General features: G+C 37.2%; 2 protein-coding genes across 2 annotated transcripts; both read left to right on the forward strand.

Annotated features, from left to right (window-relative positions):
• The first annotated feature begins 1578 nt into the window (after positions 1 to 1578).
• On the forward strand, positions 1579 to 2778 carry LOC131174597 (uncharacterized). The gene is made up of 3 exons (XM_058138353.1): positions 1579 to 1791; positions 1876 to 2316; positions 2395 to 2778. Exons 1-3 carry the CDS (start codon positions 1579 to 1581, stop codon positions 2776 to 2778), a joined length of 1038 nt encoding a protein of 345 aa, XP_057994336.1.
• A 1662-nt stretch (positions 2779 to 4440) lies between these two features.
• Positions 4441 to 6756, forward strand: LOC131174598 (uncharacterized). The gene is made up of 4 exons (XM_058138354.1): positions 4441 to 4894; positions 5093 to 5869; positions 5958 to 6547; positions 6685 to 6756. Exons 1-4 carry the CDS (start codon positions 4441 to 4443, stop codon positions 6754 to 6756), a joined length of 1893 nt encoding a protein of 630 aa, XP_057994337.1.
• The last annotated feature ends 9353 nt before the right edge of the window (positions 6757 to 16109 follow it).

A 16109-nucleotide genomic window follows, 5' to 3' on the forward strand; every position in this document is an offset into this window, starting at 1 on the left:
TCATCTGGTAAATATCATTTAAATAATTAGCAACCCCATAGATAGGAATTACTTGTGCATGAAAATTGTGTGTAAACAAGAACCCTTTTGTGAATTACTTGCGTGTGTAGGATTAGAATTGCATTTTTTAGGATAAAGTTTAATAAAAGAATAATAAACAAGACTTCTAGAAACATTAGTAGAGGACTGGCACTCGAATCAACGAGGTTAGACCAGGCGTAAGGGGTGCCTAACACCTTCCCCTTACGTACCCACTATCCCGAACCTAGACATTGGGCTATGGTAATGACGGTTGTGGAAACTCTGCAAGGAGTAAGTTGCCATCCATGACCCTCGGAAGAAACACTGAATATGTCCCGGTTATTACCCGGGTGGTGACTCCTGTCAATATATGCCTTCGTGGCATAAATCCTTAGTACCGTGGTAGTGTTATGGGAAAATGGTACTTACCAGTGGTTTGATTCTATTAGGATTGTATGAAGTGCATGTCTAGGAAATGCTGTCTAAGGAGGTGGTATTTAAGTGAGACCATTGTGACTCCACCATCTTTCCTGGGCATTACCTGGTGCATTTTATATAATTCCAATGGATGATATTTCGCCTCACGCCTGACCTCCTACAGTTTGGCGACTCCACTGGGGACTAAATGGATAGTTACTCCAACATGTTTCTATTAGTCTAATATTATTCCTTTGTTAAACTTTTTTGCATTGCACTACACTATCACACGGATCACCCTTACCCTTTTAGCCTCGTTAGTACTAGCCAAGGAGACCATGGTTCTACTCGAGCTATGACGAATTGGTGAATGCTAGCAACCCATGCCTGTACCTTCGAGTATATAAAAGAGCCACAGCTCCGGCCGTTGTGCTTAATGGACAAGCTCTCGCATGGGTGACCCTTTTCCTACCCAATAAAGCCCATGAGCCATAGATTTCAACCCTAGGTACCCCGTAGATTTTTGTTTTGTTGGATTCGTATCCTTACTATTCAAACCATAAGTTCTAGTAGTAGTTGAGATGAACCTAGGCCTATGCATAAACCCAATGTGTGTATAGGCCCAAGTCCATTTTAAAACCCATGTTAAGTAAGAGGATGCTTACTTATGGTTAAACTTTAAAGATACAAATCATTTGTTTATAGAGGAAAGGTCATCCTGGACCACCTCCTGTTGGTGCGTCTAGTGTACCATAGCCTAGGATAGAATTTTTTTTCTTACCCTACACGTGAGAGTTGAAGGTATAAAGGGGCGAAGATTCAGTTCTGGAGACATTCTTTTTGGTTTATCATTTAGTCTTTGGTCCGATTTTAGTTCGGTTTATACAGTTCGATTTTGGTTCAGTTTTAGTCATATTAGTATGGTTTGGTTTTGGCTTTTTAAAGGCAAAGGTAAAAATGAAAGTGCATATTCATGCATTCATGCATTGGATTTGTACATAGCATAAGATGTTAAAACCTTGTATTTTTTTTTCTCTTGTAGTAAACATAGCTTTAGAACACATCAGGAAGACTTCTAATCAGGTCACTTGGATTAGGGAGGGAAAGAGATTAGTAAGAGTTACACCTGCACAAGCTAAAATGGAAGACACTAAGGTCATGTTTAGACAGATGCTTGAAAAAGCTTTAAATGCCAAGATGGCTGAGCTTGAAGGAAAAATCATGGCCAACTTTGAGAAGAAGTTAGAGATGGGTGGGCCTAGTGATGTTCAGGTGAAAAGGCCCAAAGAAGAGACTAGTAAAAAGAAGGCCTTTGATGACGTTTGGGATGAAGAAGATTATCTCCAAGACAAGGCCAAAAAGAAAGAAAAGGGGACAAGTGAGGAGATTAGAGTTGTTACTGAGATGATGGAAAAACTTCAAGCCAGTGTGAAAAAGCAAGCTGAATTTGCTGGAATGGGGCTATTAGATGCAGATGACTTTGACATCCAGTTGGATGGAAATCTACCTGAAATTTTCAAGATGCCTAATTTGGCTAAATTCGATGGTACTGGTGACCCAAAAACCCACCTCAGGTCTTATCTTATAGTCATGAAAACAACTGGTTTGACTAAGAACCAAGTCACTCAGTTCTTTTCTATGTCACTAGAAGGGGTTGCATCTTCATGGTATCATGGGCTAGAAGCCACTGTGAGAAAAGATTGGGAGGAGCTAGTTAGGAGATTTGTGCAACAATACTCCTATAATACAGCTTTAGATGTTACCCTGAGAGACTTAGAGACCACTAGGCAAAAACCAAATGAAACCTTTTCAGAGTATCTATTGGGATGGAGGAAAAAGGCCATGAAGATGACCAATAGGCCTGCTGAAAAGGATCAAGTGTGATTGGTAGTGAAAAGTCTGCAGCCTAGTTATTATGAGAAACTTTGTTATTATCCCTTGGCTACTTTTGAACAGCTATATGATGCTAGGTTATTAGTGGAGGATGTATTGAACAATGAAAGGAAGAGTTATCAGCCCAAAAGGGGAGGATACCAGTCAGCTGGCAATATTACTGGGGAAAACAAAGTCATTGAGGTTCAAACCGTGTCCCGCACCCTTAGAAAGTTCTATCAATTCAACCAACCTCTATCTAAAGTCTTCGAGCGACTCAAAGCTCGGGGCCTCCTCCAACCCTTGGCACCTAGACCACCACCAAACCCACTGTCACCCAATTACAATGCTAACCTATACTGCCAATTCCATCAAACTCATGGCCATGACACTGATAGATGTTTTCGGCTAAAACACGAAGTTCAGGACCTGATCGATGCTAAGAAAATAGCTGACCCAGAAAATTGACCCAACACACGTACCAACCCAATGGCCAACCATAATGTTCCACCTCCACCAGGACTTTACATGATTTCCACCACCTCAATTGATCCTGACCAAATTCTCAACCTTATCCAACCTATCCAAAAGCTTGATGAACCTCGATCTGTAATGGCAATTGATATTTGGTATATTTCCAGTGATGAGGAAGGTTTGTTAGATGTTTGGGTTGACTCTGACGGAGAGGAAAAGAGTAGGGTGAGCCACATGACCAAGAGTGGTAGATATTATCCTGATCTACCCATGGAGAAGGACAATGTGAGGGGAAAAGCCAAGGTGTTGGCTGAAGAGGACACAGATGAAGAGGATGATTAGTTCCTTAGGCAATTGAAAAGGACTCAGGCTAGCGTAACGGTCTAGGAATTGCTATTGGCATCAGAAAAACACAGAACTGCACTGACCAAGGCCCTGAGTGTACTCAAGGTCTCCACAGAGATAACTCCAGAAGAGATTGCCAAAGTTATGCTTATAAAAGATGGGGGTCATATTACTTTCTCTGATCATGATCTCCCAGCTGAGGGGAGAAACCATAGCAGGGCTCTGTTTGTGACCGCTGAGGTTGGAGGGTGGAAAGTGCCTCGTGTGATGATAGATGATGGGTCAGCCATCAACGTATGCCCTCTGAAGATTTTGCCAAAATTAGGAATTTCTATGTCTGAACTAACTGGTTCTGATCTGGTTATCAGGGCCTATGATGATTCAAAGAGAAACGTGATAGGGGTATTCAAGACTATGGTTAAGGTGGGGCCTATAGAAACTGAAGTTGAGTTCACTGTGCTAGACATCCCCATGACATTCTCCTTACTGTTGGGTAGAATCGGGTTCCATCCCTTAGGTGGAGTCCCCTCTACACTCCACCAAAAGATCAAGATCCCGCACCAAAATGGTATAATCACCGTCAATGCTGAAAGAGATGGGGAAGTAGCTATGCTGCAAGTGGATGGTTCGATACCACTATTGTTTGGTTTCCAAGTTGCTGGGATCTATGGAGACTAGATGGACCCTAGGGTGGCCACTATGATGAAAGAGATGAAGTTTTTTCCTGGCATGGGTCTGGGAAAACAAGCTAATGGCTTAGTGACTTTTCCAGAAATAAAAGGGCAGATCACTAGATATGGGTTGGGCTATCAGCCAACTGAAGATGAAGAGGGACTTAAGCCCACCAAGTTTATCAGGGAAGGCGCAATTGCATGGACTGATGACTAAGAGCTGCCGCATGTTGAGGCATTAGAACAAGAGGTCAGTGCCATCAAGTTAAGGTTTGCATAGAAGCCAAGCACTTGGACCTACACCCCTAAGTTTGAGTCTGTCTTTTGTAATGCTCACAGTAGTGATACTGATATTGTTATTTCTGATGTACTTGATGATGATTTTGAGGCAAAGTTAAATAATATGACTAGTCATTTTGTTTACTTGTTTGATGTCCATCCTAATGGCTACGCGCATGGCATTCATAATCATTTAGAATCTGTTTCTGTTAATGCATTAAAATCAATCTCTATTAATTTGGGTACACCAGATGATCCTAAAGACATTAAATTAGCTGAAGATTTAACCCAAAAAGAAAGAGATAAATTTGTAGCCTTATTAATAAAGTACCAAGAAGCATTTGCCTGGTCTTATAAAGATATGCCGGGAATTGGTCGAGATATAGTACAACATAAGATCCCCACAGACCCTAACATGAGGCCAGTAAAACAAAAGAAGCGTCGGCTTAGGCCAGAATGGGAAGAAAAGATAGCTCAAGAGCTGAAAAAGCTCATTGAGGCTGATTTCATTGAAGTAATTGAGTATCCCGAATGGTTAGCCAACATTGTGCCAGTCCCCAAGAAGGATGGGCGAGTTCGGATGTGTGTAGATTATAGGGACCTGAATAAGGCTACTCCTAAGGATGATTTCCCATTGCCTCACATCGATGTGCTTATTGACAGTGCTGCTTGCATGGCCATGTACTCTTTCATGGATGGTTTTTCGGGACATAATCAGATCCTCATGGATTTGATAGATAAAGCAAAGACAGCTTTTATCACTGAATGGGGGACTAATTGTTATAAGGTCATGCCTTTTAGGCTAAAAAATGCTAGTGCGACTTATCAGAGAATGGCTATTATGTTATTTCATGACATGATGCACAAAGAAGTTGAAGTATATGTGGATGACATGGCAGTAAAATCCCCAACTAGGGAGAGACATTTTGAGGCATTAGAAAAGTTCTTTCAGAGGGTCATCAAGTATAAATTGAGACTGAACCCTAGCAAGTGTGTGTTTGGGGTCACTTCAGGCAAGCTGTTAGGGCATATGATCAGTAGAAAAGGGATTGAGGTTGACCCAGATAAGGTGAAGGCAAACCAGGAGATGTCAGCCCCAAGAACAGAAAAAGAGATTAGAGGTTTCTTAGGAAAATTACAGTACATCAGTAGGTTCATAGCTAGGCTCACAACTACCTGTGAACCAATTTTTAAGCTACTAAGAAAGAATCAACCAGTGGTGTGGAATGAGCAATGTCAAGAGGCATTTGAAAAGATAAAGCAGTACCTGAGCAATCCACCAATTTTTTCACCACCCATCCCTAGCATCCCTCTAATCCTCTACCTATCAGTGGAAAACATGGCCTTGGGGGCAATGTTGGCACAAGAAGTAGAGAATATAGAGAGAGCCATCTATTACATCAGTAAGAAACTCCTTGCTTATGAGGAGAATTATTCACTAATAGAAAAAACACATGCAGGTGTAGTATGGGCAACTAAGAAGTTAAGGCACTACTTTCAGACCTATCGAGTTATTGTAGTATCCCGGATGGATCCTTTAAAGTACCTATTTGAAGTACCGACGCTAGTTGAAAAATTGGCCAAATGGTTGGTCCTACTGTCTGAATTTTATATTGTGTATGAGACTCGAAAAACCATCAAAGGGCGTGTAGTGGCCGAATTTCTTTCTGAAAATCTAGTTAATGAAGAGGAAGAAGTCGAAACAGCCTTCTCGGATGAGAGTCTTAAGCTAGTAGAGGTCCAGCCATGGAAAATGTACTTTGATGGGGCCATGAATAAGAGCGGAGCCGGTATAGGGGCAGTTTTTGGAAGCACCGAATGGAGAACAATTGTTAATGTCAAAAAGGCTATGTTTCCCAACCACTAATAATATTGCAGAATATGAGGTTTGCATTTGTAGCATAGAGGCATTAATAGCTGTTGGGGCTAAAAAAGTGGAGGTGTTTGGAGATTCAATGCTAGTAGTTTCCCATATTAAAGGTGAATGGGAATTGAAAGAAGAAAAGTTGAGGCCATACCTGGAGTATGCTAAGAAACTATTATTTAGCTTTGAGGAAGTGACAATGAAACACATGCCTAGAGCTCAGAACCAAATGGCTGATGCTCTAGCCACGCTAGCATCCTTATGGGAGAAGGGTGATCAGAAGTTGAACCAGCCAGTTATCCTGATGAGGAGTAGAATCCCATGCTATGAAGGGTTAATAATAGCACATTTAGATCTAGAAGATGAGATGAAATGGTATGAGGACAAAAGAAGATATTTAGAGGTAAGAGAATACCCACAGTCAGCCAATAGTAGGGATAGAGCTACAATTCGTAGATTAGCCACTCAGTTCACTTTGGCTGGGGGGCAACTCTACAAAAGGTTCTTCGAAGGACTATTGCTCTTGTGTGTGACAAAAAAGCAGTCTGAGCAGATAATGGAGGAAGTACATGCAGGAGTGTGTGGTCCTCACATGAACGGAAGGGTATTAGCGGGCAAAATTTTAAGATTGGGCTATTACTGGTCTACCATGGATACCGACTGCGCTAAATTTGTGAAAAGATGCCATGAGTGCCAAATTCATGGGAATTTGAATCACCTACTGTCTAGTGAACTCTACAGTATGACTTCACCGTGGCCATTCTCAATATGGGGCATAGACATTATTGGGAAGATTTCTCCCACGGCTTCTAATGGCCATAGATTTATCATTGTGGCAATTGACTATTTCACCAAGTGGGTTGAAGCTGAATCTTATAAAGTAGTAGGGGCCAAGCAGATAAGTAAGTTTGTGCGAAAGAACTTGATTTGCAGGTTTGGGGTACCCCATGAGATAGTATCAGATAACGGCAGCCAGTTCAAAGGTGATTTCTTAGAATTAATTACCGAATTCAAGATTAAGCATCACAAGTCTTCACCGTACAGGCCACAGACTAATGGAGCAGTAGAAGCAGCAAATAAGAATGTGAAAACCATTTTGAGAAAAATGGTTGAAACCTAGAAGGATTGGCCTGATAAGCTCCCTTATGCTCTTTGGGGTTATCGCACTACTACAAGAACATCCACAGGGGCAACTCCATTCTCTTTAGTGTATGGGACTGAAGCAGTGCTACCCATTGAGTTAGAGGTCAAATCCTTGAGAGTGATGCTAGAAGCTAAGATTTCGAAAAATGAGTGGGCCCAGAAAAGATATGAAGAACTAGCTTTGATTGATGAGAAGAGGATGCGAGCCTTGTATCATATGCGGGCTTATCAAAGAAAGATAGCAAGGGCCTTTAATAAGAAGGTGAAGCCAAGAAAGATCAAAGAGGGAGACATGGTTTTGAAACAAGCTCGGCCCATCCTTTTTGATCCAAGAGGAAAGTTCAAGCCAAATTGGGATGGTCCATACATAGTCAAAAAGATCTTGTCAGGAGGTGCTGTAAGAATATCAGACCTGGATGGGAATGAATTTCAAGAACCAGTCAACTTAGACAAGCTCAAACGGTACTTTGTGTGAGATAGGCCCGCTAGGCTGTAAACTTACAAAAGACGGTCTAGGCAAAAGTAAGGGTCAAAAAAAAAAAGCTAGATTGAAAACTTGCGAAAGGAGGTTTAGGCAAAAGGAGAGATGAGAGAAGATCTGGATGGAAAACCTGAAAAGGTCATTCAGTAGGTTATAAAGCTTATTTCTAACTTTGGAAGGTTAGAAATTTGGCAAAACCTAATGTAAGAGGGAGTAATGGTGTACCTGAATAAATAAAGAATTTTTTTATTGCATTAACTAGGAATGGATTTTATTTAATTATGATCGCGAATGTTTGTGCCTTGAGGGATACATCAAATGATTAAGTAATTGAACTGCATTGTTTTGATTTAATCTATGCCTTCTAAAAAAAAAAAAAAAAGGGAGCTTGCTAGGTGGAAAACCCGAAAGGGCCGCTTAGGCAAAAGAGAGTAAGCCCGCTGAGATGAAAATCCAAAAGGACATTTCAGGCAAAAGTTAGGGCACAGAGAATGGAGTTCATGAAAGAGAAATGAGTCAAGATAGAAACCATGGGGGGAGAGAAGAAAAAAAGAAAAATCAGAGAGAAATTGTATTGTGACCTTAAGGAAGTCTTTTTTAGTGAACAATTCTTCTAAAAAACTTTGAGGCTATAAGAAAGTTTTTTGCAAAAAGAAATCCCCCAGAGGACTAAGTTTTTTTTAGAATCTTTAGTAAAATCAGCATGCCCATAATAGGAAGTAGCATACAGGAAACATAAAAATCAAAGAGAATTTTGAGACCCAATCATTCTAAATTTTTCAAATCATGACAGATATTTTTTGGTAAGTCCTTAGACGTTGTTTAGGGCGCATGACATAGTTGTGTAAGGCATAGAAGAACATGCATCAACATGTCACCTATGGGTGTGTAAGGCGTAGAATAATATGCATCACCATAGTTTCAATTGTCGAACTACGAGGGGGTCTAATTCTTCCTCAGGATAGCGAGGGGGATAGTAGGTAGTTTAGGACCGCGGTCCTAAATACGAACCCACAACATTTCATGACAGATATTTTTTGGTAAGTCCTTAGACGTTGTTTAGGGCATATGGCATAGTTGTGTAAGGTGTAGAAGAACACGCATTAACATGTCACCTGTAGGTGTGTAAGGCATAGAAGAACATGCATCACCACAGTTTCAAGTGTCGAACTATGAGTGGGTTTAATTCTTCCTCAGGATAATGAGGGGGATACGTAGGTAGTTTAGGACTGCGGTCCTAAATACGAATCCACAACATTTCAAATCACACAGTTATCACTGTTATGAGACCGTAGCTAGTCTCATGACGCAGAGTGTATTGACAGAGCAAGATACACTCATTTTTCACATGACACAATTATTACTGTTATGAGACCGTAGCTAGTCTCATAACATAGAGTATGTCAACCGAGTAAGATATACTTGATTCTCATAGCCAATGTTTTATAGTTATTAGAAATTTGAGTTTCACTTTGATGAAACTTGAGCAATGCTTTCGCATTGATTTCAACTTTCGCCAAAGTGGGGGGCAAACTGTAGACCCTTATTTTGTGATGAGTATGTGCATTGAGGCCGTGGGAAACTCGATGATGAAAAATTATATGACTGTAAGATGTATTGGAGGCATGGAGCTGAATTATTAATTCCGTGGCATGATCTTAAAAAAATAAAAAATAATAATAAAGTTTTGGGGAAATTAATTTAATTAAATTTAAATAAAATTTTATTTTGTTTAAATTTAATATGGGTAGTTCTTAAATGGATCTAATTAAGTTTAATTAGGCTCTATGGGCCTAAGAAAGCCTAGTTAGGAATTTTAAATGGGACCCATTTAATTATTTTCTAAAAATTAAAATAACAAAATATCTCTCACCTCCTTAGCCCCACTCTCTTCCTCACTCCCTATTGGTGCCTTCCATTTTTTCCTGTCTTCCTATTGATTGAAACACCTCACCCATATCCCAGTCTTATTTGAATTCTGCAATCATAGTTGTTTAAGTCATCTAAACTTTATCACCCTAAGACTCCAAATCCTACCACACCTCTTCCTCATTCCCTATTGGTGCCTTCCATTTTTTCCTGTCTTCCTATTGGTTGAAACACCTCACCCATATCCCAGTCTTATTCGAATTTTGCAATCGTAGTTGTTTAAGTCATCTAAACTTTATCACCCTAAGACTCCAAATCCTACCACACCTCTTCCTCATTCCCTATTGGTGCCTTCCATTTTTTCCTGTCTTCTTATTGGTTGAAACACCTCACCCATATCCCAGTCTTATTCAAATTCTGCAATTGTAGTTGTTTAAGTCATCTAAACTTTATCATCCTAAGACTCCAAACCCTATCACACCTCTTTCCTAAAACCCTATAAATACCCTACTAGAGAAGGGAAGAAGGGGATGATGGGAGGAAACAGGAAGAGAAAATTCAGAGCTATAAAAAATTTAGAGATATTTAAGACTCTTTGAGTTCTTCCTTATTTCTTTTTTTCTTCAAGAAGATTTTCATACAAGATTTCTGGAAGGTCAGTTTTTATTGTTTTATTTTCAAGATCTATGCCACACAATATTTTAATTCTATGCTCTTTGTCTTCAATTTATTTTATATGTTCATATAAGATCATGTAATCATGTTTAATTTGAGGGGATACACAACTCTGCACATGTTTAGTTTCTGTCTCTCGTACTTTTATTATTTTTCTTTATTTTTTTTATTTTTTATTACAAACAAAATTGGTAAGTAGCCCTAAGGTAAGTACCAAAGAGGGCATTTGCGCAGAGTTTATATGGAGCTAAACGAGAGTAAGCCAGGGATATCATTGCCATACTAGAAGAGAAAACCCTTTTTTAAGGGTAGCTTGCCCCAATGGCAACTGCATTTACCAACAGGTAAGTAACTCTAAACTTATCGAATAACCATTGGCATGAAATTGTAGTAATAATAGAACTTTTATTTGGTAAATTAAAATTAACCTTGTTTTTAATTTAACTGACTTTTGCATGTAATTAATTTAAATAAATACTTTGTAAATTAAAATTAATCTTGTTTGTAAATTAAACTAACATTGGCATGTAAATAAATTTAATTTAATATTTGGTAATTGTAAAATAAATTTGCATGTTAGAAATCTTTATTAGGTTGTGATTGTTTGGGCCTTATGTGATATTAGAATAAATTACACATGTACATAATTAACTTAGTTCAATTATCCTTAGGGTAACTTGGTGAAAATTAATTAATTAGATTAAATAGAAACATAGGGTTATTTGAAATTGAATTTGTTTGTAAATTAAATTCTCAATAATAAATTAATTTTAGTCATCTGGTAAATATCATTTAAATAATTAGCAACCCCATAGATAGGAATTACTTGTGCATGAAAATTGTGTGTAAACAACAACCCTTTTGTGAATTACTTGCGTGTGTAGGATTAGAATTGCATTTTTTAGGATAAAGTTTAATAAAAGAATAATAAACAAGACTTCTAGAAACATTAGTAGAGGATTGGCACTCGAATCAATGAGGTTAGACCAGGCATAAGGGATGCCTAACACCTTCCCCTTACGTACCCACTATCTCGAACCTAGACATTGGGCTATGGTAATGACGGTTGTGGAAACTCTGCAAGAAGTAAGTTGCCATCCATGACCCTCGGAAGAAACACTGAATATGTCCCGGTTATTACCCGGGTGGCGACTCCTGTCAATCTATGCCTTCGTGGTATAAATCCTTAGTACCGTGGTAGTGTTATGGGAAGACGGTACTTACCAGTGGTTTGATTCTATTAGGATTGTGTGAAGTGCATGTCTAGGAAATGCTGTCTAAGGAGGTGGTATTTAAGTGAGACATTGTGACTCCACCATCTTTCCTGGGCATTACCTGGTGCATTTTATATAATTCCAATGGATGATATTTCGCCTCACGCTTGACCTCCTACACCTACACAAGGAGATTTCTCTCCATTAATTCATATTTATGATTCAATTGTACTATATGTATCAAATATTTGAGCAGTTGTATGTACTGATAAAATATTTCAAATTCACAGTTCAAAATTTACTTTAAAACAATTGCTCTGATACCATTAAACATGTCACACCCTACCCCACAGTAAGATGTAACATGATCCCGTAGTACATCTAATGAATTACCGTACTTTGCCTACCAATAACCCATTAAATATACTACAAAGGATTTTAAAACAATTTTCTTACTTTTCGATGGTGGCGAGCACTTTAGGTAGGAATTAAAAAATTTTACTTAAAGTTTAAAGACTAGTTAAAATTTTTGTCCATTTTTATTTTTACACAAATTTTAGAAAATTTTTGGCAGAGTGTCGTCTATATTTGAGAAAAATAGTTCTTCAAACACCTGTAAAAACACTTCCAATGTTTTCAAAACAACCACAACTCCAATACACTCATTTTCATATCCTCATTCATCACAATCAATTCAATTCACTTATCAAACCAAACTCATCATAAAAGAAACCGTCCATAATTTTCAATTTCCAAAAGAAAGTAAATAATACATTCATTAAGGTACTAAAATTATTGTTACAACTAAATTTGCATTTTCATTACACACCCAAAATAACATTTTAAAAGTTTTATACATCTGCTAAAATAATTTACACACATATATTTACATGCATATTCAAAATCTACTATGCAAGGGTAAACCTATAATATACCCGAAGCTAATCCCAATGAGTCTTTAAGGTACAGCTGCAGGAATCTCACTCAACTGCTTTATCTCTACTCTCACCTACGACAGCATACAAAGCTATCGCTGAGTGGTGAACTCAGTGGTGCACAACTATAATTTAAAATGTAATACAACATACATTGACAATAATTATACCAAAAATTTTGGAATCTCAAAACTTAACCAATTTCCAAATGTCAAAATTTTCATTGCCAATAATAATAGTCACTTGTTAAAATAACCTTGATCAAAATTTCAAATTGTCAAATCACAACTGAACAATAAAAATAGTTCCTGCAATTATGGAAATAAACAATTATTTTAACAAAATCATTTATGTACAATCTCATTTAAAATCACAATTTCTTATCAATCAAAATCCATTCTTTATCTCACTAACTATGCAAGACTACTCCGAAAGGGCCATCTTCGGGGTGATTCTAACTCCCTATGATTAGGGAGGTTGAATCGGGATTCTAACTCCCTATGGTCGGGGAGGTCGAATCATTGGGTACAATACACAACACAATAATAAAACTTTCGACGGGTTAATAACAAAAACTTAGATCTAATGTAACACCCCTATTACACTCTTCCGGAGACCGGTGTTGGTTCAGACAATTAAGAGGATTAGAACTATGTTTAAGACACCTAGAGAAGCCTTGAACACAAATAATTAGTAATTGTCAAATAGTTAAGTATAAATAAGAAAAACAGAACATAAAAAGTTAAATGAGCTGAGAGTCACAGCGATTGGTGATCTTCTCGGGAATGACTGCGAAGTCGATTTAAACTCAAATTTCGAACCGTAAAATGTGACGTTGCGGACCTTAGGACTATTGCGAACACAGTGGAAAAGAGAAAATCACGAAAAAGTATTGTTAAGCAGGTCAAATAATTAGGTCAGGGATCCAGAAGAAATATTAAATTATTTGCAAACCGAGTCAAACCGGCGAGGGGCAATTTGGTCAATTGACCCCCGGAGCTGACTCCTGACCTGACTGTCAAATAAAATCAGAGAAAAGAAAATTTTGGGATCAAGAATTAAATTAAAAGAACCAAAGAAAAATAAATGAAAAAGAAAAAAAGGGGGGGGGGGGGGAAAGAAAAAGTTGAAAAAAGTGAAAAGGTTTATTACATCATGCATGACATCATGCATGATGCTATAAATTTAATAACTAAAAAATTTGAAATTTTCATTAGATAATTGAGGATTAAGTTAGATTAAAAATGTATAAAAGAAAAGAAAAGAAAAAAAAATGAAAGTTAAAACAAATGATGACATCAACATGCATGACATAATGTATGACATAATAAAACTATAATTTTAAAATTGAAAAAATTTGGATGATTACTTATAAAGTAACCAATTAAAATTAAAAAGAGAAATTTTGTCATCTTCCATTTCATTTTGCCGTCCCTTCTTCATCCTCACTCCTCTCTCTCATTTTACTTTTCCTTTCTTCCATTAAAGCTCTCTTTGAGCTTTTGAAACCCTAAAACTAACCCAAAATTGTTTTAATTTCTCCAACAAAAACTCTTAAGTAGACCTAGAAAAGAAGATTGAAGAAGGAATTGGGAAGGAAAGTGGAGAGATTTGAAGATTTGGAATTCAAAGTAAAGGTTAGTGATTTTCCTTCAAATTTGTTCTATTTTTATGAGTTAGATGCATAAAATAAATTGAAATTGATGAAATTATGTAAAGAAACTTGGAAATTTATTCATGTATGGACTTATGGGAAATTTGACAGCCATGGGACTAGTGAGGTTTATGGTGTTTTAGTAGAATTAAAGGTGAATGGGAGCTTGAATGAGTAGAGTGATTATGTTTATATACTTTGAATGAATAAAATGTAATAAAATTAGTGAGTTAGGGTTTTAGACCTAGGGTTTGGGAGACAAAATTTGGAGAAATGGTCAAATGGTGTGTTTGACCTTGTTTGAGCTGAAAAATGGTCATATGTGACCAATTGTGGTGTGTAGGAAGTGTTGGAATTGAGTTTAAATTCGGATTGGTTATAGGCATTCTGCAGGCAGCAGGACCAAGGTCCCTTTCAGGGACCAAAACTAAAATTTTACCAACCCAATTGGTTTGAGGCCAATTGGGAATGAAACTAGACACAAAATGGCACATTTTTCATTTAGGAATCATGCCCAAAAAGTAACCATAACTTAGTGAACAAATTGACCAAATCCGGAATTGGGTGTTCTGACCTATACAAAAATGACCAAATGAACAATGTTTGTTCATTTGGCCATAACTTGGGTTTGGCAAGTTTAAATGACCTGAAATTTTACCAATAGAAAGCTAAGATATAGACCTAAAATTTCATGACGAACACAAACCCAAATTATGCCCTTAACCAAGTCATTTTGCCACCCAAAATTGGTGACCTAAAACTGCCAGAACCAGTTTTGGTGCCCAAAAAATCTGGGTTAGGCCAATCCAGCCAGGCCTGTTCAAATGGCTATAACTTGAGGTACAAAACTCCAAATGGAGTGATTCAAAAAGGGAAATAAAGTTAAGACAATAAGGAACAATTTCTATGAAGAAAATTTGCACAAATTTTAATAGCAACATGACCAATGGAATAGTGCAAAATAGGTTACCAAAACTGAAATTTTGAAAGTTTGCCTAAAAGACTTAAGTTTTGAGAAAATGACCAAAATCAACAAGTTAGGTGACCAAAATGTGGTATGTGGGTATAATTGGATTTCCCATACTGATTAAGCATAAGAAGTCAATATTTTGACTTGAATAGTACCATGAATAGTAACTTCGAAATCAAAATTTTCAAGAACGTTAGTTTAAACATATTTGGGCTAGAATTAAGTATTTATGAATTAATTATTAGATTTATTGTGAGATAAGATACTGAAACACTATAAATTGCATGTTTCAGCTGAAAGAGACCTGGAAAAGGATAGGGCAAACTGATTCAAGGCCTAGAGGCGACTCACGTCAGGTTTGTGCACAATAAACCTTAATTTATCGTTTTCTCATAGAAAATTTGTTTAGTTATGCATTGTGAAATTATTGTGTTAATTATGGGTTTTGAGAACTATTGTGTCGCCACTTTGGGAATGGAAATTTGACTTTAGAAATTGATTGTGTTTTGCATAAAATATTTGAATAACTTAATTTAAATTGTTTTTAATCCACACTAGGGATGACAGTATTAATATGTTCCTCCTCCACATGTGGGGTGAGTTTGATATTTGACTTCCCAGTCTGAGGGGTGAGTTTGGATGAGTACTCATTAGCTAGTTAGCCGCCTCCCTCATTGATTTCGATTAGTGGGGTGAGTTTGCCTTGTCGTGGTGTACAACATGGTATGTTTTGAAATTTTGTGTCATGGCCTAAGTTGTGTTATTGATTGGCAACACTATGTTTATTAAATTACTTGATCAATGTTTTGTTATATTAAGCTTTAAAAATTATGATTTGTTATAAATGTGATTTGAAAAATTGGGAAATACGATTATGAGATTTTTAAAATATAAATTGTTCATAAATGTTTTATATTTTGCATTTTATATTTATTGTCACCACTGAGTATTTTATACTCAGCGATAGCTTTAACTTGTTGTCGCAGATAGAGAAAAGGACATAGCAGCAGAGTGAGCTGCTATAGTCATAGAGGAGCACAGTTGAAGAATTTTTGTACGGGTATTTGTCTATACCCTGATAGTTTAGTTTGATGTAAATATGATACTATGCATATGTATTTCTGTAATTTGAGCAGTTGTACAGATAAAATTGTAATAATATTATTTTGGATTTTCTTTCTATATATTAAGATTGTGTATGAAAAATTAATTTTAATGCCACATT

This window comes from Hevea brasiliensis, chromosome 16 (genome assembly GCF_030052815.1).
Source record: "Hevea brasiliensis isolate MT/VB/25A 57/8 chromosome 16, ASM3005281v1, whole genome shotgun sequence".
NCBI classification, from domain to species: Eukaryota; Viridiplantae; Streptophyta; class Magnoliopsida; order Malpighiales; family Euphorbiaceae; genus Hevea; species Hevea brasiliensis.

What these genes read in the sequence shown, in the direction of transcription:
- LOC131174598 (XM_058138354.1), top strand. Translation starts at nt 4,441, where the DNA reads ATGCCGGGAATTGGTCGAGATATAGTACAACATAAGATCCCCACAGAC. An exon ending in TTTTAGGCTAAAAAATGCTA is followed by an intron (nt 4,895 to 5,092) that starts GTGCGACTTATC and finishes GGGTCACTTCAG; the next exon opens with GCAAGCTGTTAGGGCATATG. An exon ending in GTCCTCACATGAACGGAAGG is followed by an intron (nt 6,548 to 6,684) that starts GTATTAGCGGGC and finishes TGAACTCTACAG; the next exon opens with TATGACTTCACCGTGGCCAT.
- LOC131174597 (XM_058138353.1), top strand. Translation starts at nt 1,579, where the DNA reads ATGGAAGACACTAAGGTCATGTTTAGACAGATGCTTGAAAAAGCTTTA. An exon ending in AAGATTATCTCCAAGACAAG is followed by an intron (nt 1,792 to 1,875) that starts GCCAAAAAGAAA and finishes AGTGTGAAAAAG; the next exon opens with CAAGCTGAATTTGCTGGAAT. An exon ending in GGCCTGCTGAAAAGGATCAA is followed by an intron (nt 2,317 to 2,394) that starts GTGTGATTGGTA and finishes ACTTTTGAACAG; the next exon opens with CTATATGATGCTAGGTTATT.